This window comes from Berghia stephanieae, chromosome 13 (assembly GCF_034508935.2).
Source record: "Berghia stephanieae isolate SIO BIC M18660-M18661 chromosome 13, UCSD_Bste_1.3, whole genome shotgun sequence".
Classification (NCBI taxonomy): Eukaryota; Metazoa; Mollusca; class Gastropoda; order Nudibranchia; family Aeolidiidae; genus Berghia; species Berghia stephanieae.
Window position 1 is genome coordinate 26,569,488 of NC_088372.1, and position 20,911 is coordinate 26,590,398.

Genomic DNA, 20,911 nt, shown 5'->3' on the forward strand with positions numbered 1-20,911 from the left:
TGGAAAGTCCCCACTGATGAAGCGATTTTGCCTTTAGGCAGGTTCTCGACCGAAGCCGATTCACTACCACCCAGTGTCTCCTCTTACAGGTGGAAAAGCCTGGCAACTTGTCACCTTGTTTCGAGGAGTGTATGCCCCCCCCCCCCCTTTCGAGGGATTGAATTCGTCCAAACCGACTTCCATCTCGTATAATATGCATCTCTGTCCGTAGTCAGGGAATCTGCGTACAAGGGTTGCCAGGACTTATTTCGGCACGAAACGGGTGCACCGTCCAGTATACGCTTGAGAGGGGTATCCCCAAATCCCCCCCTCTCTCTCTCTCTTTGATCTTATTAAGCCCGCTCTTTGTAATCGCAGACCTGTCTACTTGAACATCTAAATATTCGTAATTTTTAGGAGATAAAAACTGTAGTCACTGTGGTTAACTTTATAAATCAACAGTTTACTCAGACAAGGATTAAATAAGTTCAAAATACTTTAAATCATGTAGTCTGGCATCAACTTGAATTTTCAATAAGTTTTAATGACTTCGAGATGTTCCTGAAATTCTGGAATTGGAGCCAAAATTTCGTAATTCTACGAATTTTTCGTAACAGTACGCATGTTTGTTTGTTTGTTTGTTTGTTGCTTTAGGTCTCTTCCAACACAATTGAGGTTATATGAGAGACCGCTGAAACAAAAAAACAAGCAATCTAACAAAAATAGTACAAATGTCAATCAAAATCATAACCTAAAGATATAAGCTAAATTATAAATAACCAAGAACAAACAGGCAGAGGATTTACAGGAAAAAAAATATCCCCTGTCAAAAATACAATCACAAACCAAAGAAGCAGGATACGCTAGTAAAGAGAAGAAGAAGCGACATCACTATCGGATCGCACACCCATGCGAACATCATAGGTATATGATTCAAGGGTGATGCTCCCATCCAACCACCCGCTCAGTACGCATGTCTGTAAACGTCCAGGCGGCGAATCCGTTGCCGCATTTGTGTACAATCGTAAAGCCGACCGGTAGCCCTCGGCACAATAGAACGCTCGCTCGACCAGATGCTCTGCAGTTTCAGCGGATAGATATTATGTGGGACATGTGGAAAATCCCCACTGATGACGCGTCTCTGTTGCAGGTTCTTGATCTCACTGTCTGTTTGCAGCAACCTACCTTGCTGGTATAAAAGCCTGGCAACTTCTCTCCCAGTTTCGAGGAGTCTACGTCCCCGCCCTTCACGAGGGGCCAAATTCTTCATGCGAAAATGAGTTGTAAACGGAAAGTATAAAGATGAAATTTGAAACTAAATCAGTCAAAAAATATCATTTATTTATATTAATATGAATAGTATCCATAACATATGAACAAACAAGCTTGACGAGAAAAGGAATTCATTGAATATACATATCTATTACAATGTATATTCTGTGTGAATAACATCAAATATCATATATAAATATGAGGTCATAATATTTGTAAAATATGTATTGCATTTGAATTATTATTATAGAGAAATGAAAAGACAAATTAACATCACAGAGATCCAACAGATTAGAAGAATTTGTCTTTCGCTCATGTAGGAGATTGCAACAATTTCCTTTTGGTACAGGATTTGACTCATAACAGTAAAATATATTTACCTCTTTAGTGTTTACCGTGTTCACATGGAAGAAGATCTCGGTTAATCACATTCTTTCAACGTTTTCAGGTATAAAGTCAACATCTGGCCGTTAACAACGTTCTCTCTGTCCGAATGAAGTGCAATATCGCCTAACAGGCGTCATGTCTCGTCCTACATGTTGAGTGTTGCTGTTGGCTAGGGACCCCTTGTAAAGCGCTTTGAGCATTGCGCTATATACATGCTTTAGTTTAAAAAAATACTTTCCTGCATTCTAAAGATTAATTTAATCCATTTAATATATACGAAAATTGTTTCTTTTGGACAAACATGAAGCCCAACACCTCAAAACGGTGTTATATCTGTGTCAACAAGCCCCCCCCCCCCCCCCCCTCTCCCCCACCCCCAAAAAAAAAAAAAAAAAAGAAACAAAAAAAAAAAAAAAGAAATTGATTGTAAAGCTAATATGACCAGATATGCGAGATTTTTTGTTTTTGTTAAGAAAAGGGGGTCTCAATTGCTCAATTGCATGGTAGATCACGCAAAGAGAACAAAAAATCAAGAATCAATCATGAATTCGAGAATTTTTTTTTCTACCTCGCCTGTCCAGCCAGCAGTGATTGGCTAGCTGGTTCTGTAAGATTTGATGGAAAGTACTTTGCGATAGACTGGCGTCTATCCAAAAGGGTAGTAAACAATTGATATTATTGTCTTGTTTCACGCTCTATGGGCCTGATGGTCTTCCGACATAAAACCAGATTCGAGCGACAGGGTCAGAAATAGAATCACCATCCATTTGACATGGAAATTACGAGCCTTTCGGTCCGTTTTCTATCAACGTCTCCATCGGGCTTCCTGTCCTCGTGCTTCAGTTGATTCGCATCTATCGTGTCCACGTTAGTCAGGCCAGAGCTTGCCAGTATCATGGCTTTTATAGAGGTCAGGAGGTTATTGCTTTTACCTGTGGAAATGATATTACATTCATATAGACATGCAACTAAATCCACGCACTAAAAAAAAAATAAAAATAAATAAATCCACTCAAAAATATTTAACTCTAAATTCAAACATGTTCAAGTATATATAGTTTGAAGATGACGTCACTCGGGTCTTTGTTATTGTTTTTTTGTCATCCGCGTTTATGAGTAATGCTCACTGAACTGTATTAACCTGACTATAAACGTTCATGTATACACACAGTTTTGTGTGTTGGTCCGCTATACTTCCGGATGGCAATGTTATGAGCTTCTTAGCCAAGCGCATACTATCTATACATTTGCACCTCCGCCCCATTCAGGATCTGGAACGTTCTTCACCGATTTTTGTGTGAACACTAAAGCAGATTTTTAGACGCCTTCAAATGAAGATTGTCGAAGTATTTGAGCCCAGACTCCAATATTGGCTGCGCCATGCATTCAACAGCTCTCCCCACCCTCGAATAAAAAAATACTCAGAATAGGCTTCAACAGTCGTGACGTCACTTCCCTCGTAATGACGAATAGTAACTTAGGAACTGGTTCTAAACTATCGGAACAATGGCGCTCTAATGAAATACTTCTCCGACGAACATAAAAGTGTATCCAGAAGAGAAAAGCATTATAAATCTGATCATATTTTGACTTTTATACATTCTGATCACATGACATGTGAAAAAGTTCTAGCCAGAATGATGAATAAAAAGTTCCGATTTCTCTTTGTGAAGAACCAAGCTGATGGTTGCTGGGCGGAGGTGACATCATACTATTGAATCCAATTGAGCAGACTTTGAGCAAAATTCAGATTATCAAATAAACAATTCATTTCTTATTTAAGTCTCAAAACTCATATCGGTGTGATCTCGTGGTCAGAAAGTAAATCTAAAGTAGGAAATGATTAGAAATTATAATTATCAATTTTTGACATTTTAAGAAAATTATATCTATTGCTTTCCACAAAATAAATGTAACACAGTCCTATCACTTTGTCTTCTCAGAAATGCGTTATTCTATCTTCAAATCTACTCATAAAAAATAAGGTTGGGGTCAAACTTGTTCTGTCTATGTTAATTTTTTGCCAACAAGCATTGAATTCCTGGACAATCTAAAAATCATATAACAATTTTTTTACAAATCGATATACGAATAACTTGCAAAATAATAATAAGAGGAAGAATAGATGTATTAAATTAAGGATAATTCTATCATCCCGTGACTCAAATGATTGTTTATAAAATGTGACCCTTCGCCTCAAAACGGTATTAAGTCGGGTTAATTAAGATGTTGAAAATGTAATTTATAGCCAGAAATATCAGACTTGTGTTGAGTTTGTATGTTTTATTGAGGAGAATGGATACCATATTTTCCTTGGCGAATTCCAAAAGCTTATATTTTTGAAGAGTTTAAGATCAAATTAGGCTTTTAAACATCTGGTTCGTTCCGACATAACACCGTTTTGAGACGATGGGTCATAAATATGCTAGGATATAATGATCGGCCATACTTTGATGTTTGGGAATCATCATCTGGCCACAACGCTGCCCAGATTTGTTTGCGGGCATCTTGTGCGGCTACAATGTGGCCTTGTGGTATGACACTCGCTTTCGGATCGGAAGGTCCTGGGTTCGAGCCTCGCGCTCGGCGCATAGTTGAGTCCTTGAAAAAGGCTCTTTACTCACATTCTATCACCGTACTCGGGTGTAAAATGAATACCTGGCCGTTAACAGCGTTGTCTTAGTCCGAAAAATTGTATTATGGCCTAACTAACAGGCGGCATGTCCCGTTCTACATGTTAAATGTTGCTGTTGACCAGGGACCCCCTGTAAAGCGCTTTGAGCACATTTAGTGGATATTGCGCTATATAAAGCTCAATTTATTTAATTCATCTACAGACTTTATTACTGGACCGATTTTGATCGTTAACGACTCAAAAGATTTGCCTCGATTTATATAATTTTCCACATATAGAGGTAGTAGTAATCATTTAAATAAATGGAATGTCTTTTCGTAATAGCCTTTATTTTCCAACAAATAGCGGGTTCTCCGGTTTCCACTTAAACTAGATGACTCGTTTTGTTTTTAAGGGTTTTACGGCACTTGCAACACATTAAGGTCATATCAGCGCCAGTAAAAAGGAAGAAAATAGGATAGTAAAAAGTTCTAGAACTACAATTAAAGCACCCAAGAAAAGGTAAGACAAAGGGGAATTGGTTCAAATAAGAAACATGTGTAGATTACAAGAGCACACTATCAAAGTACTTAGTTTGAGATCACTAAAAGTCTCATCCAGACACAAGCAGAGGTCCCCACTAAGAGGAACACACTCAAATGTTTTACAAATCATATATAATATAAAGGAAACAATACAGTGTATAACAGAAAGATGATTTACAAGGAAAAAAAATATTATCTCGCAAGACTAACTATACATTTGACTGTTTCCCTCTCAGCCAGGGCATCTGGTCAGGACAGGTCAAAACCAAGTAATCTCATTCCAAGACAAAGACAGAAAGCAAGTTGGAAAACAGATATAGGGGGATAGATGACGCCTTAAGTACTTCCCTGCCCATTATGGGAGGCCAGGAACCCCACCCAGTTAGATGACTTGCCAAAAGGGAATAACTGTAACTATATTATATGCAAGAAGTCCAGAGTAAAATTAAGTAACAATGTGAATTTGAATGCAAGCTTGAATTTAATATACGTTTCGGGTTTCCCCTTTATCAACAAACAAGATACATGAAACACTACAGATGATGCGGTAGTGGCGTTGAACTTCAACGCCACTACCACAACATCTCATTCTATCTGTTTTCGTAAATAAACTGAAGCATGCATTCAATTTCACAATGTTATTTATTATTTCTTCGAGTTTCGAGCAGCAACATTTCATTACCCAGAGTACAGAGTAAAATTAATGCGTCAGAACTAAAATTAATGCTAAAATCTAAAGTAATTTTGGTGCTTTATCAGAAACTCTTCATTACACGGCCATATTTTGACATCAGCGTCATTTTACTCCGGTGAAATTCATTCTGTTTTGTTTCGTCTCCATTTAAACAAATAGAGAGCGGCTACATTGTCACAATGATAGCGTGATAGTGAAGTTAGTTTCTTCAACCTTTTAAAGCACTTACATTTTCTTAATTCCAATCATTTTAACATTATACTTTTTGTCTTCTATCTCAATCCGATTTAATACTAGATCAACCCCTGATTGTGGGCAGGGAGGTACATACTTTGTCTTCTATCCCCTTATTTTCCAACATGCTTTCTGTCTTTGTCTTGGAATGAGATTACTTGGTTTTGTCCTAGCCCTGGCCAGAGTCCTGGACGGGAGGGAAACAGTCAAATGCATAGTTCTTGTTCTGGGAGATGATATTTTTTTCCTTGTTAATCATCTCTCGGTTATGTATTATTGTATTTGTTATTTTGATTTTATAATGTTAGCATTTGAGTGTATTCCTCTTTGTTGGATCTTGTGCTTAAGACTTTAAGGTGATCTCAAACTAAGTATATTGATGGTATGCTCTTGGATTCTACATCTGATCCCTGTTTGTTCCCATTTCCCCTTTGTCTTACTTTCTATAGGGTGCTTTAATTGTAATTCTAGGACTTTTTACTATCCCATTCTCTTCCTTTTTACAGGCGCTGATATGACCTTAATGTGTTGCGAGCGCCGTAAAACCCATAAAAACATAAAACACAACTAGATCAACCCGATGGGTCACATACATCATTAACACATATAGGTGCCTAAATGAGTCAATAAAATGAAGATGAAGATAAAGGGAGTAAATCTGACTCATGAATGAACAACACAAAATAAACGACGTTCGGTTCGGCCTTTGGCCTTTTTTCGAGTAAACACAAAATACATTATATATATTTATATTAGATTGTCATAATAATATAGATAGTTCGAAGATGACGTCACTCAGGTCTTTGTTATTGTTTTTGCCATCCGCGTTTTATGAGTGATTCTCACTGAACTGTATTAACCCGACTATAAACGTTCATGGATACACACAGTTTTGTGTGTTGGTCCGTTATACTTACTGATGGCAATGTTATGAGCTTCTTAGCCAAGCGCATACTATCTATAGATAGTATGCAGATGACGTCACTCGGGCCTTTGTTATTGTTTTTGCCATCCGCGTTTGTGAGCTGTTCTCACTAAACTGTATTAACCAGACTATAAAAGTTCACGGTCACACAGAGTTTGTGTGTTGGTCCGTTATACTTCCGGATGGCAATGTTTTGAGCTTCTTAGCCAAGCGCATACTATCTGTAGGTGAATATTTGTAAATGTGTTTGTATGTGTGTGTGTGTGTGTGTGTGTGTGTGTGTGTGTGACATCATGTGTGTTTGATCTCACTTGATTTCTTGGTTTTCATGACAAGCACGGAGTAATCTTCGTTGAGGGTAACCATGAAGCCGTTGGTGATGATCAAGAAGAAAACCACCCATAGGAATATGGTGAAAACAGAGCTCGCGAATCCGAAGTTTCCAGTCGATATCCTGGTGGGACTCAGTACAAATTTCATGATGGTATAGCTGGCATTTTTCACGGTGGAGACATAGTATGAGCTGGTGATGCGAAAATAAAAGGAGTTTGGGGGAGATGGATGCGGGAAAGGGGGGGGGGGTCGAGAGGATTATATATGACAAAATTCCTTAATGGGCATGATCTATATTAATTTTCCATGTGCTCGAGGTCATTGGTCACATTGCAAAACTATCTCACATACGCGATTGGTCATTGTCTTAAGCTTGGCACATGGGTATGTTTACTACAAAGCTGCGTGTTTACATTTGGTCAGAAATGTCCAATCGTTGGACAGAAACACATCACGTGATTGATGACTCGGTTGGACGAAAACATGAATATAGATCGCTCCCATTGTTTTGGATTCGCAGACAATTACCACAATTTAAAAAAAATTTTTATGTGCAAATGCATAAATGTATGGATTGAATTATTAAAAAAAAAAAAACAAGAAAAAACGCCAAAACAAACGACGCTGTTGATGGACATTTACCCATTTTATACCAATGTGTGGTGTGAGAATGTGAGTAAATAGTCCTTTTCCAAGGACTCAACTATAGGCCACTCAAAGCGGGACTGGAACTAGGGATCTTCCAATCCGAAGGCGAATGTCATACCATAAGACATAGCGCACAGTGCATAAAGACTAAAATGACTTCCTAATAACCAAAATTGGATTTATTTACATAATCAACTCTACTCAATGCTACACCAGGGTAACCATTATGCGAGCATCAAAAATGGTCAGTCAATTTGTAATCCAGCGCCCGAAAACGATATTTCATGAAGGAGTTACTTGATGCGGAAAATTGTATTTTTTGTCAAGTATATGAAACGTGGTTTAAGTATTTCGTTATGTTGAGAAGAAAAATATGGTTTTATGTATTATCTAATGTATAAACCGAAAAGTTCATTTTAAGATTAAAACTTTCAATAATACACACGCACACACACACACACACATTTACAAATTTTCGCCTATATTATTATGACAATCTAATATAACTATATATGTATTCTGTGTTTACTTGAGTAAGGCCACGGGCCGAAACATCGTTTGATTTGTGTTGTTCATTCATGAGCCAGATTTATTCCTTTTATCTTTATCTCCATTTTATGGACTCATTTAGGGACCTATATTTAATAGTTTGAGCACGTTGAGTGGATATGGCGCTATAGGGAATGAGATTAGCGGAAGAGTGGCGTTCCTTGATTGGACGTCACCTTACAGAGAGAACGTCAATTTGGTTTTGAAGTGTCTCAAACCGCTTTCACCGGAAGCGAGGACGAGAGACGCATGCGCATAAGCAACATGACGCTCTCTCTCTAATAACTTTTCCGCCGGTGAAGTCACCGACTATGGGTGACGTCCAATCAAGAGACGCTTCTCTTCCGCTAATCTAATTCCCTATATAAAAGTTCAACTTTAGAAAAATAATATTTCATATATCTAATGTATAAATTCAAAACATTAAGTTTTTCCATTCTTACCTCGATTGGAAGTTTAGATAGGCAAATATAGCCATGATGATGACGACGAAGGCTGGGAAGATGGAGAGTATGAAGACATTCCGAATCATCATAAGCATGACGTACAGCTTGGGTATGTCTCTGGAAAGGAATTCAATAGCGTTAAAAATAAATTGAGCTTTTATATAGCGCAATATCCACTAAATGTCCTCAAAGCGCTTTACAATCGACCCCTGGTCAACAGCAACATTTAACATGTAGGACGGGACATGCCGCTGTTAGGCGATATTACAATTTTTCGGACAAAGATAACGCTGTTAACGGCCAGGTACTCATTTTTCACCTGAGTACGGTGAGAGAATGTGAGTAAAGAGTCTTGTCTAAGGACTCAACTATGCACTGAGCGCGAGGCTCGAACCCAGGACCTTCCGATCCGAAAGCGAGTGTCATACCACAAGACCACATAGCCGCACATGGCTAAGGCAGACCTGCCTAGTATTACGAATAATTCGTAGAATTACGAATATTTTGCCTCCAGCTACAGAGCTGCCATTCGCCTCTTTGACTCAATAAATCTTGTTGAAAAAGTAAAATTTAGTTTCTTAGATCCTGTATTCAGGAGTTTGAAGCATTTGTGGATCATGGTGATGGCAAATTATTGCTTTGCAAAGCGTTTTTTTTTCCTCATTTTTTCCCCTTGGAAACTATGACTTTTTGAAATTTCAAGTTGGCAGCTCTGATTAGGGTAATAATAATAATAATAATAATAATAATAATAATAATAATAATAATAATAATAATAATAATAATAATAATAATAAATCTTTATTGTCCATAAATATGGCAAGTTGTCATTTAGTTACACTTGTTATAACGTTAAACGATAACTGTAACATTGAACAGATATTTCACTCCTACTTATTTTCTCTCTCTCTCTCGTTTACTGATATCATCTACAGCTACACGTAATTTAACTTTTAAAATAAGCAATCTTGTTTTCAGTCAGAGGCCTAAGATATCCAGTCGCTGGAAATGATTGATCAAATCATGCAACAATCAGTCAAGATTCATAAAGACGATATGAATGGAACTTCGACAAACGTGACATTTCACGAGTACAGTCAACCGGGGTTCTATGTATAACAGGTATCATTTATTTAGGTCTTAGCTACCTGTATTCCAATTTTCATGCTTTCAATCTGAGTCTGCACGTTTATAACCCGATTCTCCCCCATTGCAATGAGTATGAAGAGAATATATGCATTTACTCAGTTATTTCCCTTGTTTAATATAGCTGTAATAGGGAAAATCTAAGGCCTTAATCCGAAACGTTATGATTAATTGTCATAGTGGTTCTATGGCAGATGGTATTTTTAATGGGTCTTAGTAAAATGTATGCAAATCTTCATGCTTTCAACCCGAATTTGCACGGTTTTTTGCCTACTCTTCCCTACTATAACTTAAAGGCTCCATACACGCCCGGATATGATCCTGGTCCAGACCCCGATCAGGCAAACCGGGGTGAAAACGCAATGTGTGTGGCCAAATACCTGGCCGATAAACCTAGGTACGGTCCATCGCTCGCAAAGCCCGTCTTGCTTAATATTTTTCGAGGCGATTGGCGATCGGGGGCGTGGCAGTATAAAAAATTGGACAATTTTTTTCGGATTTTCGCTGTTTTGACGTCAGATTCGTGATCAGCGTCGAATTTACAATAGGTTTGATACCAATAACTATGTTTTTACTCCAAAAATTGATGAAATTAGAAATAAATTTTAATTAATATTGAGGCTATTTGGCCGACAGAACAGGGCCCCTCCCTGTTTTGTGATGGATCAAGTGGTATGACTCTCACTTTCGGATCGGAGGGTTCAGGTTTCGAGACCCGCTCTGAGTGGTGCAGAGTTGAGTCCTTGGAAAATGCTCTTAACTCACATTCTCTCACCGTACTCAGGTGTGAAATGAGTACATGACCGTTCGTTGTCTTTGTTGGGAAAAAAATGTCACATCGCCTGACAGGCGTCATGTCTCGTCTTTCAAGTTTAATATTGATGTTGCCTTGGGACCACTTGTAAAGCGATTTGAGCACGTGGATATTGCGCCAAATAAATGCTGTGTTATCTTTTTAAATAATATTTTTATAAATGTTGCGCCAGGAAGAGGTAGATGGCAAAAGTTTCGTTCATACAAAATAAAAAATAGTTTTCATGATTTTCAATGTAATGATATAATAATATGCCAGTTTTTTTTTGTTTTTTTTTTCCTCCTCACCCGTTGTCGCGACATGACGGTCGACCTTGACACAGACATTTGGGATTGGCAGATGCCAAAAAGCCTTGACTACGTGATGACAGAGGTGGACATTGTAACCCTGAATTATAATCTACAAACAACGCGCCCCCCCCCCCCCCCCCCCCAAAAGAGCTGTGTGCGTGTGTGTGGTGGCGGTGGTGGTTGGGGGGGGGGGGGGGGTGCGAATGCGAGTAGTCCCGAGGAGTACCCGTTTCACCTGCCACGGGAACACTGTCGATTTGTTTTATAAATAATAATAATAATAATAATAATAATAATAATAATAATAATAATAATAATGACGATAAATAACAAATCTTTATTGTCCACAAAATGGAAAAATTTCCGTGGTCTACGTTGCTTTTAAACTTAAATCGGATTGTAAATGTATGGATGTTATGCGTATTGGAAAATTACTCACGACATCTCCATCGGGGTATAACATATTAACACACAAAACTGCAGACGCGAACGTTCATTGTCTGATTGATATAACTTAGTGATAAGTTAATTATAAAATGCTGTCTAAAAGCAATAACAACGGGTTGACTAACGTCAAATTCATTCCTTCTATTGATGCTCTGTGTTAAATTAAAATACTCACAAAGTCCGCCAGCCAGAAATATCACTCCAGCCCAAAGATCTACATGGAACCTTGAACGTTATAGTCTGATATATTTTAATGAGAACTAATCATAAAAATGGGTGTCTAAAAACAATAACAATGAGATGAGTGACGTCAATTTGGTTCCTTTTATAAATATCCAAGAAGTTTACTCACTCCATCCGCTCTCTCCTCCTTCAATATATATGAATCTATTCTCTCATCACTTTTTTGTGCGGCTATGCATGCGATCTTGTGAAATGACACTCGCCTTTGGATCGGACGGTACTGGATTCGAGTCCCGCTCTGAGTGGCGCATAATTGAGTCCTTGGAAAAGGCTCTTTACTCGCATTCTCTCACCTTGTTCACTGTTAAAATGAGTACCTCGCTGTTTACAGCGTCGTCTCTGTCGGGAAACAATTGCAATATCGCTTAACAGTCATGTCTCGTCTAACATGTTTTTATGTTGGCCAAAGACCCTTATAAAGTGATTTGAGCACCTTTATTGAATATAGCGGTATATATAGCGCAAGTAAATTTTTCTCTCTTTCTCTTTCTCTCTCTCCCCCCCCCCCTCTCTCTCTCTCTCTCTCTCTCTCTCTCTCTCGACATGTTAGATTATTATAGCTATTGCTACATATGATGCGAATATCTTGGACGGTTATTGATGCTATGAGTTTAGGTAAAATGCTCACAACATCCACCAGTCGGAAATAACGTACCGTCACACAAAACTACGAGTAACCTTGAACGTTAAAAGTCTGATTGATATAATTTAGTGAGAACTAATTACCAAAATGACTGCCTTAATACAATAACAAAGAGTGGAATGATGTCAATTTCGTTCCTTCAACAGTCTAATTGATATAATTTAGTGAGAAGTAATCACTATTGTGCGCAAGACGAAAGATAGAATAACAGACAGTAACTGGGATCGTAGCCTCACTATTAATTAAAATTTATTTCTAATTTCACCAATTTTTGGAGTAAACACACAGTTCTTAGTATCAAACCTATTGTAAATTTGACGCTGATCACGAATCCGACGTGAAAATAGCGAAAATCCGAAAAAAATTGTCCACTTTTATATACTGCCACGCCCCCGATTGCCGATCGCCTCAAAAAAATATCTCCCCGTATGTGGGCAAAAATCATCTGCGATAAACGCAGGGATCGGGTCACAGCGATAGGTCATCCGTACCGATATCAGCAGATGTCGGCGTCTATGTGGGACTTTAGGCCTCTTACTGAAAACAAGACTGCTTATTTCAAAAGTTAAATTACGTGTAGCTTTTATCTTTTGAATCATCAAAATCCAATAGATCTAATAAGCACTCGTTAATTTTACTTTAAATTAAGCTTTTTTTAAAAAAAATCCCAGTATGTGGCCTAAGTTACCCCGGTGACCTTGATAACCTCGGTTGACGGTGTTTAATGTTATTTCTATAGATAAAAAAAAAAGCTAGAAAGAAAGATAGATAGACAAATATATAGAGAGATTAAGAATTATGTAAAGATAAAAGAATCTTTAAGGGGCACACAACATATTATACACAATATATTATACATTATATATATATATATATATATATATATATATATATATATATATATATATATATATATTATATAGATAGAATGCGCTTGGCCAAGGAGTTCACAACATTGCCATCCGGAAGTATAACGGACCAACACACAAACTCTGTGTAACCACGAACGTTTATAGTCAGGTTAATACAGTTTAGTGAGAACAACTCCCAAACGCGGATGGCAAAAACAATAACAAAGGCCTGAGTGACGTCATCTGTATACTATCTATAGAGAGATTAAGAATTATGTAAAGATAAAAGAATCTTTAAGGGGCACACAACATATTATACATTATATATATATTATATATATATATATATATAATATATATATTATAGGTATATGAATATTCAAATCTCAAATAATTTCTATAGAATGAACGAAATAGATACCGATCAGTTTTCTGTTTTTTTTTTTGTTTTTAGCCAGCCATTTGAGTTGATCTCACTAAATCGTATTAATCAGACTATAATAATTGAATTAAGGTTACCTTTTGTTTTGTGTGTTGGTACGGTATAGATAGTATGCGCTTGGCTAAGAAGTTCACAACATTGCCATCCGGAAGTATAACGGACCAACACATAAAACCATGAACATTTATAGTGTGGTTGATACAGTTTAGTGACAAGTACTCACAAACGCGGATGGCAAAATACAATAACAAAGGCTTGAGTGACGTCATCTTCATTCTATCTATATCCGGTATATCCGCATGGCATCAATTTTAACAATCCGTAGATGATATCAGTAAACGAATTAATATTGAAGTATCTACAATTATATTCACATAGCGGAGAGTAACATCGTGGCTTTCGTAAAGTTATGGCCTGATACTGACCAAAAATGACGTCAAAATGCCAGTCTATGGCCACAAAAGAAAAACAAATTATTGTGAGTTGTATTCAATAGTTCAACCAATGAAATAACTTGTTTCCATGAGCTCTACTAACGACAACTCACTAGGCGGTGCAAAAACCAAATAATGACGTCAAACTGCCAGTCCTTTTGGATTTCAGTGTCAGGCTATGACATAACGATGGCTAAAAGTCAATCCATGTTAAACAAAGCAAACGCCATGGCGTTACCATCAGTGGTATGCGTTTGAGGAAAATACTCATTAATTCTACATACATGCCCATACCAATTGTACCATCACAAAAAAAAAATTGTGTAACTTTTAACATTTATAGTTTGTTTGGTTGAGAGAATTTAGTGAGAACTAATCACACAACTAGCGGGCTAGAAAAATTTAACCAAAAAAAAAAAAAGAGCAGAGTGATGTCAACTTTCCTCATTGTATCGTTTGTAAACAATCATCCATACTTTTCAGAGTGAGTTTGATTGGGTGTGTCACAAGTCCTGCGTTTTGATTGGTCAAAAATATACTGGTTAATTTGAGAGAAGGATGATCAAACAACAAATTTATCATTTCCCAAAGACTGATGCCATAAATCCACTTCTAAAGGTGTAAGACATCAACATGGTATTCGTAGACTTATTTTGTACAAACTCATTTTCCCTTGTTCCATACATGCACTGGAACACTCTATAAGATCATTAAATCAATTAAAAACACCTTGGCAAAACAAAAAACACAAAAAACAAACAACAAACAACAAAAAAAAAACAATAAAAAAAACAAACAAACAAAACAAAAACAAAATCAAAACAAAACAAAAACAACAACAAAAAAAAAATAACATAAAACAAAAACAAAGCAAACAAAGGAAAATTTATAAGACTGAAAGTTTGGCTGTTTGGTGTTAGTTAATGTCTGGTGAAAAAGAACCAAAAAAAAAAAAAAAAAAAAAAAGCAAGGGGCGGATGTTGAGATCTAGAGAGGGTGTTCGCTATGGATGGTTTGCACCCTTGGCCAAGGACTCAATTCTGGGCCTTCCGGTCCGAAGGCGATAGTCATACCACTTGACCATAACGCTGCAAAAGCCCTTGGAATAGATGAGGCACAGCTGAACAGAGGGCAAGGCATTAGCCAAGGACAGGATTACGCATAGAGCCCTTCTATTTGGCCTCTGCTCGAGTGAAGGAATATGGAGAAATAAATAAATGACGCACGAAGGCATTTAATAAGTGCATCGTGACAAATTAAAAAAAAGTGAAGCGAGGTGATCGACTGGTTAAGACAATGTATTGGAATCTCGGAAGGCTCCAGATCAAACCCTTGCTTTAGGTATTTTCTTTTTTTTTTCTTAGGTAAATTTATTATCAGCCGATTTGCTAACTTGTACGGCGTGAGTAGTTATTCCTGTTAACATAAAAAGTTGGTTTCATGGATAATTTATTACCCCTTTATGAGTTGTCTAGGCGACGGCATCGTGAGATGCTGTTTAGACATGCACTTAGAATGTGGCCAGAAAACTCTTCCTTCAAATATCGATCGATTTAAATGACCCTCCTCTTGACAAAAACTCTCAAACCTGGGACTTGATGGAAATGCCTGGCGAATTCCTAGATTTGAGAGTATTTGCCAAAATGAGGGTTGTTTAAATTGATCGATATTTGAAGGATTTGTTTTCTGGACAAACTTTAAAGTAAACGTTGCTGCTCGAAGCTCGAAGAAATAAATAATAATGTGAAATTGAATGTAAGCTTCAATTTAATTCCAAAAACAGATCAAATGAACGTTTCGGGTTTCCCCTTTATCAACAAAACAAGATGAATGAAACTCTACAGATGAATGAGATAATGTGGTAGTCACCATTTCATAATTTCACATTACTATTTATTTGGACAATCTTTATAATACCATTTTTTCCAGAGTCCGGCCTTTATCTGGTTAAAAAGAAAAAAATATTTTAAAAGCCGCTTACTTGGCCGTTTGGAAAATGGTCATCAATGCAGTGAAAGCCGTGAACCCGCTGACGCAGTTGAGCGTGAAAACGATGAGGGCTAAATCTCTCAGACTGACAAACCGTGCTCCATCAGTACCGTAAACAGTGCGAGAGAAGATTTCGTACTTCACCTGGATTCAGGAATTAATGAGTCTCATAAAATAAATACACTTTTTTTTTACAAAGATAGATATGTACTATCTATCTACCTTTCTATCAGATAGACAGACAGACAGACAGACAGACAGACAGACAGACAGACAGATAGATATAGATAGATAGATAGATAGATATGGTTGATCTGTGGTTGATCAACAAATCGACATCTGGAAACAACATTGGCGCCAACTGAACCCAACAACTTTCCTCCCGGACACTACGATTCAGAATTACTCTCCCTGAAAATTCCATCAACGGATGAAACAACGTTGTAGTAGGAAATAACCGAATGGGGTGAGTAGATAAATAAATAGATATATAGATCTTATCAAGGCATATGCAACGACACTATATTCTACATCGATGTTTCAGTACGGTACAGTCATCATCAGGATTTTGTGGTACATGTGGAAGAAGTTGTTTTTGTTCTTGAACCATCTATTTAGACTACACTATCGTGGTAAATATTCTAATAGTAATTGACTCCTTTGTTGATATCAACATGTCGAGATTTCATATATATATATATATGTAAATTTTCACTCACATTATTCTTGCCAAGACGATTTCGTTTCTGTGTTCCCACTTCATCAGTCGGCAGAATACATTTGTAAGTAATGTCCGTAGAGAACTCAAAACTAACGTTGTTTCGCTGCTTAGTGGTGACTAGTTTTGATGTGTAGTGTGATGTGTTCTCGTGTTTATATTATGAGTGTGTGTGTGTGTGTGTGTGCGTGTGTGTGTATGTGTGTGTGTGCGTGTAGGTGTGTTGTGTGTTGTGTGTACATGTGTGTGTGTGATATTGTAGTGGAATGTGGTTGCGGGGGGGGGGGGGGGGGGGGGGGGGGGGGGAGGGGAGGGGGAGGGGGGGGGAGGGGAAAGGGGGGGGGGGGGGGAGGGGGAAAGGGGGAGGGGGGGTATAATGGGGTCGGGAGGGGGGGGGGGGGAGGGGGGGGGGGGGGGGGGAGGGGAGGGGGGGAGGGTTATTTGGCCTTTTGCGTTTTGAGCTTGAATTTGTTAGAGTGTCTGCACATTGTCATCAGTTCAGATCTTTTGTTTAAGGTGCTATTGTATCTGTGGTTGTGTAGTAAAATCTCCAGTTTCTCTGTCAGGCATAAATTGCATTTTCTGGCACCGCATTTGTAGGGGCTGCTTTGCTTGACGACCTCCCAGGTTATTGTTGGTGTTTTTTGTGTGTTTATTTGTTCCCAATAGTGCATTGCTAATTTGGTGCTTTTTGCTTTACTTTCGTGTGTTATGGAGGCTTTGTGGTTGTTGTATCGTGTTTTGAATGGGGGTTCTGTGCTGCCGATGTATTGTGCTGCGGTGTTATCAGTGGTTATATATATATATATATATATATATATATATATATATATATATATATATGTATCTATATATATATATATATATATATATATATATATATATAGAGAGAGAGAGAGAGAAAGAGAGAGAGAGAGAAAGAGAGAGAGAGACAGACAGAGAGACAGATAGATAGATAGATATAGATAGATAGATAGATAGATAGATAGATAGATAGATGGATAGATAGAAGGATAGAAAACCAAAAAAGTTCCTTGAAATCTGACACACCAAGATCTAGTGTTCTTTCGTCAATATATTTAACTGACTAACAATAACCTTTATTTTTTCTTTTAAATGTTTTGTTTTTTGTTATTTTTACGGCGCTTGCAACACATTAAGGTTCTATCAGCGCCAGTAAAAAGGAAGAAAATGGGATAGTAAATAGTTCTAGAATTACAATTAAAGCACCAAAGAAAATGAAGATAAAGGGCAATTGGTTCAAATAGGGTACAGATGTAGATTCCAAGCGCACACTATCAGTGTACTTAGTTTGAGATCATCTTAAAGTCATCAAGACACAGCACAGGTCCCCACTAAGAGGAACACACTCAGATGTTTACAAATCATATATAATATGTAAACAATACATAATAAAATGCATAAAAGAGATATGATTTACAGGACAAAATAAAAATCATCTCCCAAAACTCTAACTGTACATTCGACTGTTTCCCACCCAGCTAGGGTATCCAGCCTGGGCCATGACAAAAACAAATAATTTCATCCCAAGACAAAGACAGAGAGCATGTTGGAAAACAGATATATAGGGAGATAGAAGACACAGTAAGTGCCTCCCTGCCGCCCACTATGGGAGGTCAGGAACCCCACCCGGTTTTAAATGTTTAAGTATAACGACGAAATGTGACCCTTTTCCTCAATACGGTATTAAGTCGGGATGGTTAATATGTTGAAAATTGAATTTATAGCCAGAAATATCAGACTTCTGTTGAGTTTGTATGTTTTATTGAGGAGAGTGGATACCATATTTTAGTGTGCTAATGCCAACAATTTATATTTTTGACTAGTTTAACAGTTAATTCGGCTTTTAAGCATATGGTTCGTTCCGACATAACACCGCTTTGAGACGATGAGTCACAAATAAGGATAAGCACTCACATTTGTTACTTGATACCGGAATAAAAATCCCACCAGTATAAAGATGTAGAATATCAGACTTATCAATGTCATGACGTTGCCTTTGTCACGCACGTACAATTTCATTCCGAATGTCATGACCTGTCTTGTCGAGGACAAAATAAAAGAGAAACAGGTGGCACTAGAAGGTTACCCATTCATGAGGCATCAATAACTGGAGAAGAGAATATCAACAAACAAAAAACTCAACAAACACCACCGACCCCCCCCCCCCCCCCAATTCCAAAATAAAAAAAATCCAGCTTTTATTTAGTTCAATTTCCACATAATGTGTTCAAAGTGAATTATAAGAAATTCCAAGCCAAAATGTAGGACCGGACATGATGTCTGTGATGCGCTACTGTAGTTATACACCAAAAGAGACAACGCTGTTACTGACTAGATACTCAATTTACACACGAGTTGAGTGATGGTGAGTGAAGAGCTTTCTCCAACTGAGTATCATACCATAGAACATGAAAGCCGTACAACAGGGTGGGCCGGGGAACGGCCCTGTTTCTGGAGTTCCTTTCTGCCATTAGTTTCATCTTTCGGCACGCTTACTGACAGCGAATGGTGGTATCCTATAAAGATAATTACTTTGGGTTCTTTCAAGAAGTACCCGGATAAACAAACAATCGAATACACCCCTCCCCCCAAACAAATCCCCCCCCCCCCAAAAAAAAACAAACAAACAACTCACACACAAACAAACAACCAAAGCACAACAAAGTTAAAACTAACAAAAACCAAAGGCTTTTCGTTATTAGGACTAGGGTATGAAGGGGAAACAATACCAGGTTAATTAATCAATTAATGGATGCTTTTGCCTTGACCTCTTGTTGCTATGCCTGAAATGGTGGATGAATTATCGTATAGATAGTATGCGTTTGGCTAAGAAGCTCATAACATTGCCATCCGGAAGTATAACGGACCAACACACAAAACTGTGTGTACCCATAAACTTTTATAGTCAGGTTAATACAGTTCAGTGAGCATTACTCATAAACGCGGATGGCAAAATACAATAACAAAGACATGTATGACGTCATCTTCGAACTATCTGTAGTACGAGTCCCTGGTTATTTCATTAACTCACGGTGCTTACATCTTTAAAATCACGGCTGTTGTTATAAAAACTAGTCGAATGAACATTTCATGTCAGTGCTTCTATATTTACTCAATTTTTAAAAAGTATTCTTCCCCTGATATTGACAGATTACTGTCAATCGAAGATGAATAGCTACCTGAAGTACTTGCCTATCATCAAAAGAAATCCTGAATTTCACTCACAATTTTAAAACACACGCATAAAATAGTAAGGTGTCTCGATGCAATTGGCTCATCATTTTGTCAAAATATTGTGATAAATACTCACACACTGTAGAGGCTGGCGGATTCAGCTACTAGTTTGTACTAAAGGTAACTACAGGAGAACGACCTCACAGACAAATCCTTCTCAAACATTTTTTATGGACTTTGGGGAAGGTGTGGCGAGCATGTTATCTGGTTCAAGCTCTGTATTGCTTTGTTTCGGCATTTTGAACATAATATGATTGAACAATAAGAATTAAGGAATGTCTAACATGATTTTTCATTGTAAAAAAAAAAAAATGTCTGGTTGACGAATCGGGCTAAATGACAACGAAAATTATGATTGGTTAATGATTAGTTACGCTGGAATCATCGAGTTTTAGAAAAAAGAAAATGGAATTTGAATATCTGGTTCAATACAGTGGCGATGAACATATTTATCCAATCAATTCTCTATAGAACTTTTCTTCCCCGGAATAGTCTTAATCGAGATTTTCATGAATAATATACCATTAACTAACTCACCTTCGAAAATTGTTGTGACATGGCCAACAAGGTCAAGGTTGCCAGAGCACCAATCGCAAAAAGAAGAATATAAATTTTAGTATTGTTGAAATGAAAAGCAAACGACTGGTTCACGTACTTTAACTTGATACCATCTGTGTAGGAGAAATAAAAAATATAAAAATTTGTTTTGTTTAATTTTTATGGGATTTACGGCCCTTGCGACATTATAAGGTCATTAATTTGAGCGCCAGTAAAAAAAAAGATAGTATAGAGGAAAAATTTGAGATATGACATTAAAAGCACTGAAAGAACACAATGGACAAAAGAGACTGTGTCGAATACGGAACAGAAGATTCCACGAACAATACATTGCTGTGCAATTTCTGGAAGTTTTGAATTGAATCCTTCATAGCAAAGGGTCCCGTTAATAATAATAACTAATACTTATAACAGTAACAGGGAGATGACTTAATAAGGAAACACAAAAGAGC

The 20,911-nt window shown here is 37.5% G+C and overlaps 1 protein-coding gene across 1 annotated transcript in view; it reads right to left on the reverse strand.

The window, feature by feature from the left end:
- Positions 1–2,153: 2,153 nt before the first annotated feature.
- The window catches only part of LOC144959265 (uncharacterized), a 52,592-nt gene continuing 33,834 nt past the window's right edge, over positions 2,154–20,911 (reverse strand). The window contains exons 12-17 of the mRNA XM_078891808.1: positions 20,439–20,572; positions 18,582–18,701; positions 15,918–16,069; positions 8,624–8,743; positions 6,962–7,173; positions 2,154–2,570 (exon numbers count right to left, since the gene is read on the reverse strand). Coding sequence (XP_078747934.1) covers positions 2,395–2,570; positions 6,962–7,173; positions 8,624–8,743; positions 15,918–16,069; positions 18,582–18,701; positions 20,439–20,572 — 914 coding nt within the window. The 3' untranslated portion in view covers positions 2,154–2,394. The remainder of the gene's footprint in view (positions 2,571–6,961; positions 7,174–8,623; positions 8,744–15,917; positions 16,070–18,581; positions 18,702–20,438; positions 20,573–20,911) is intronic.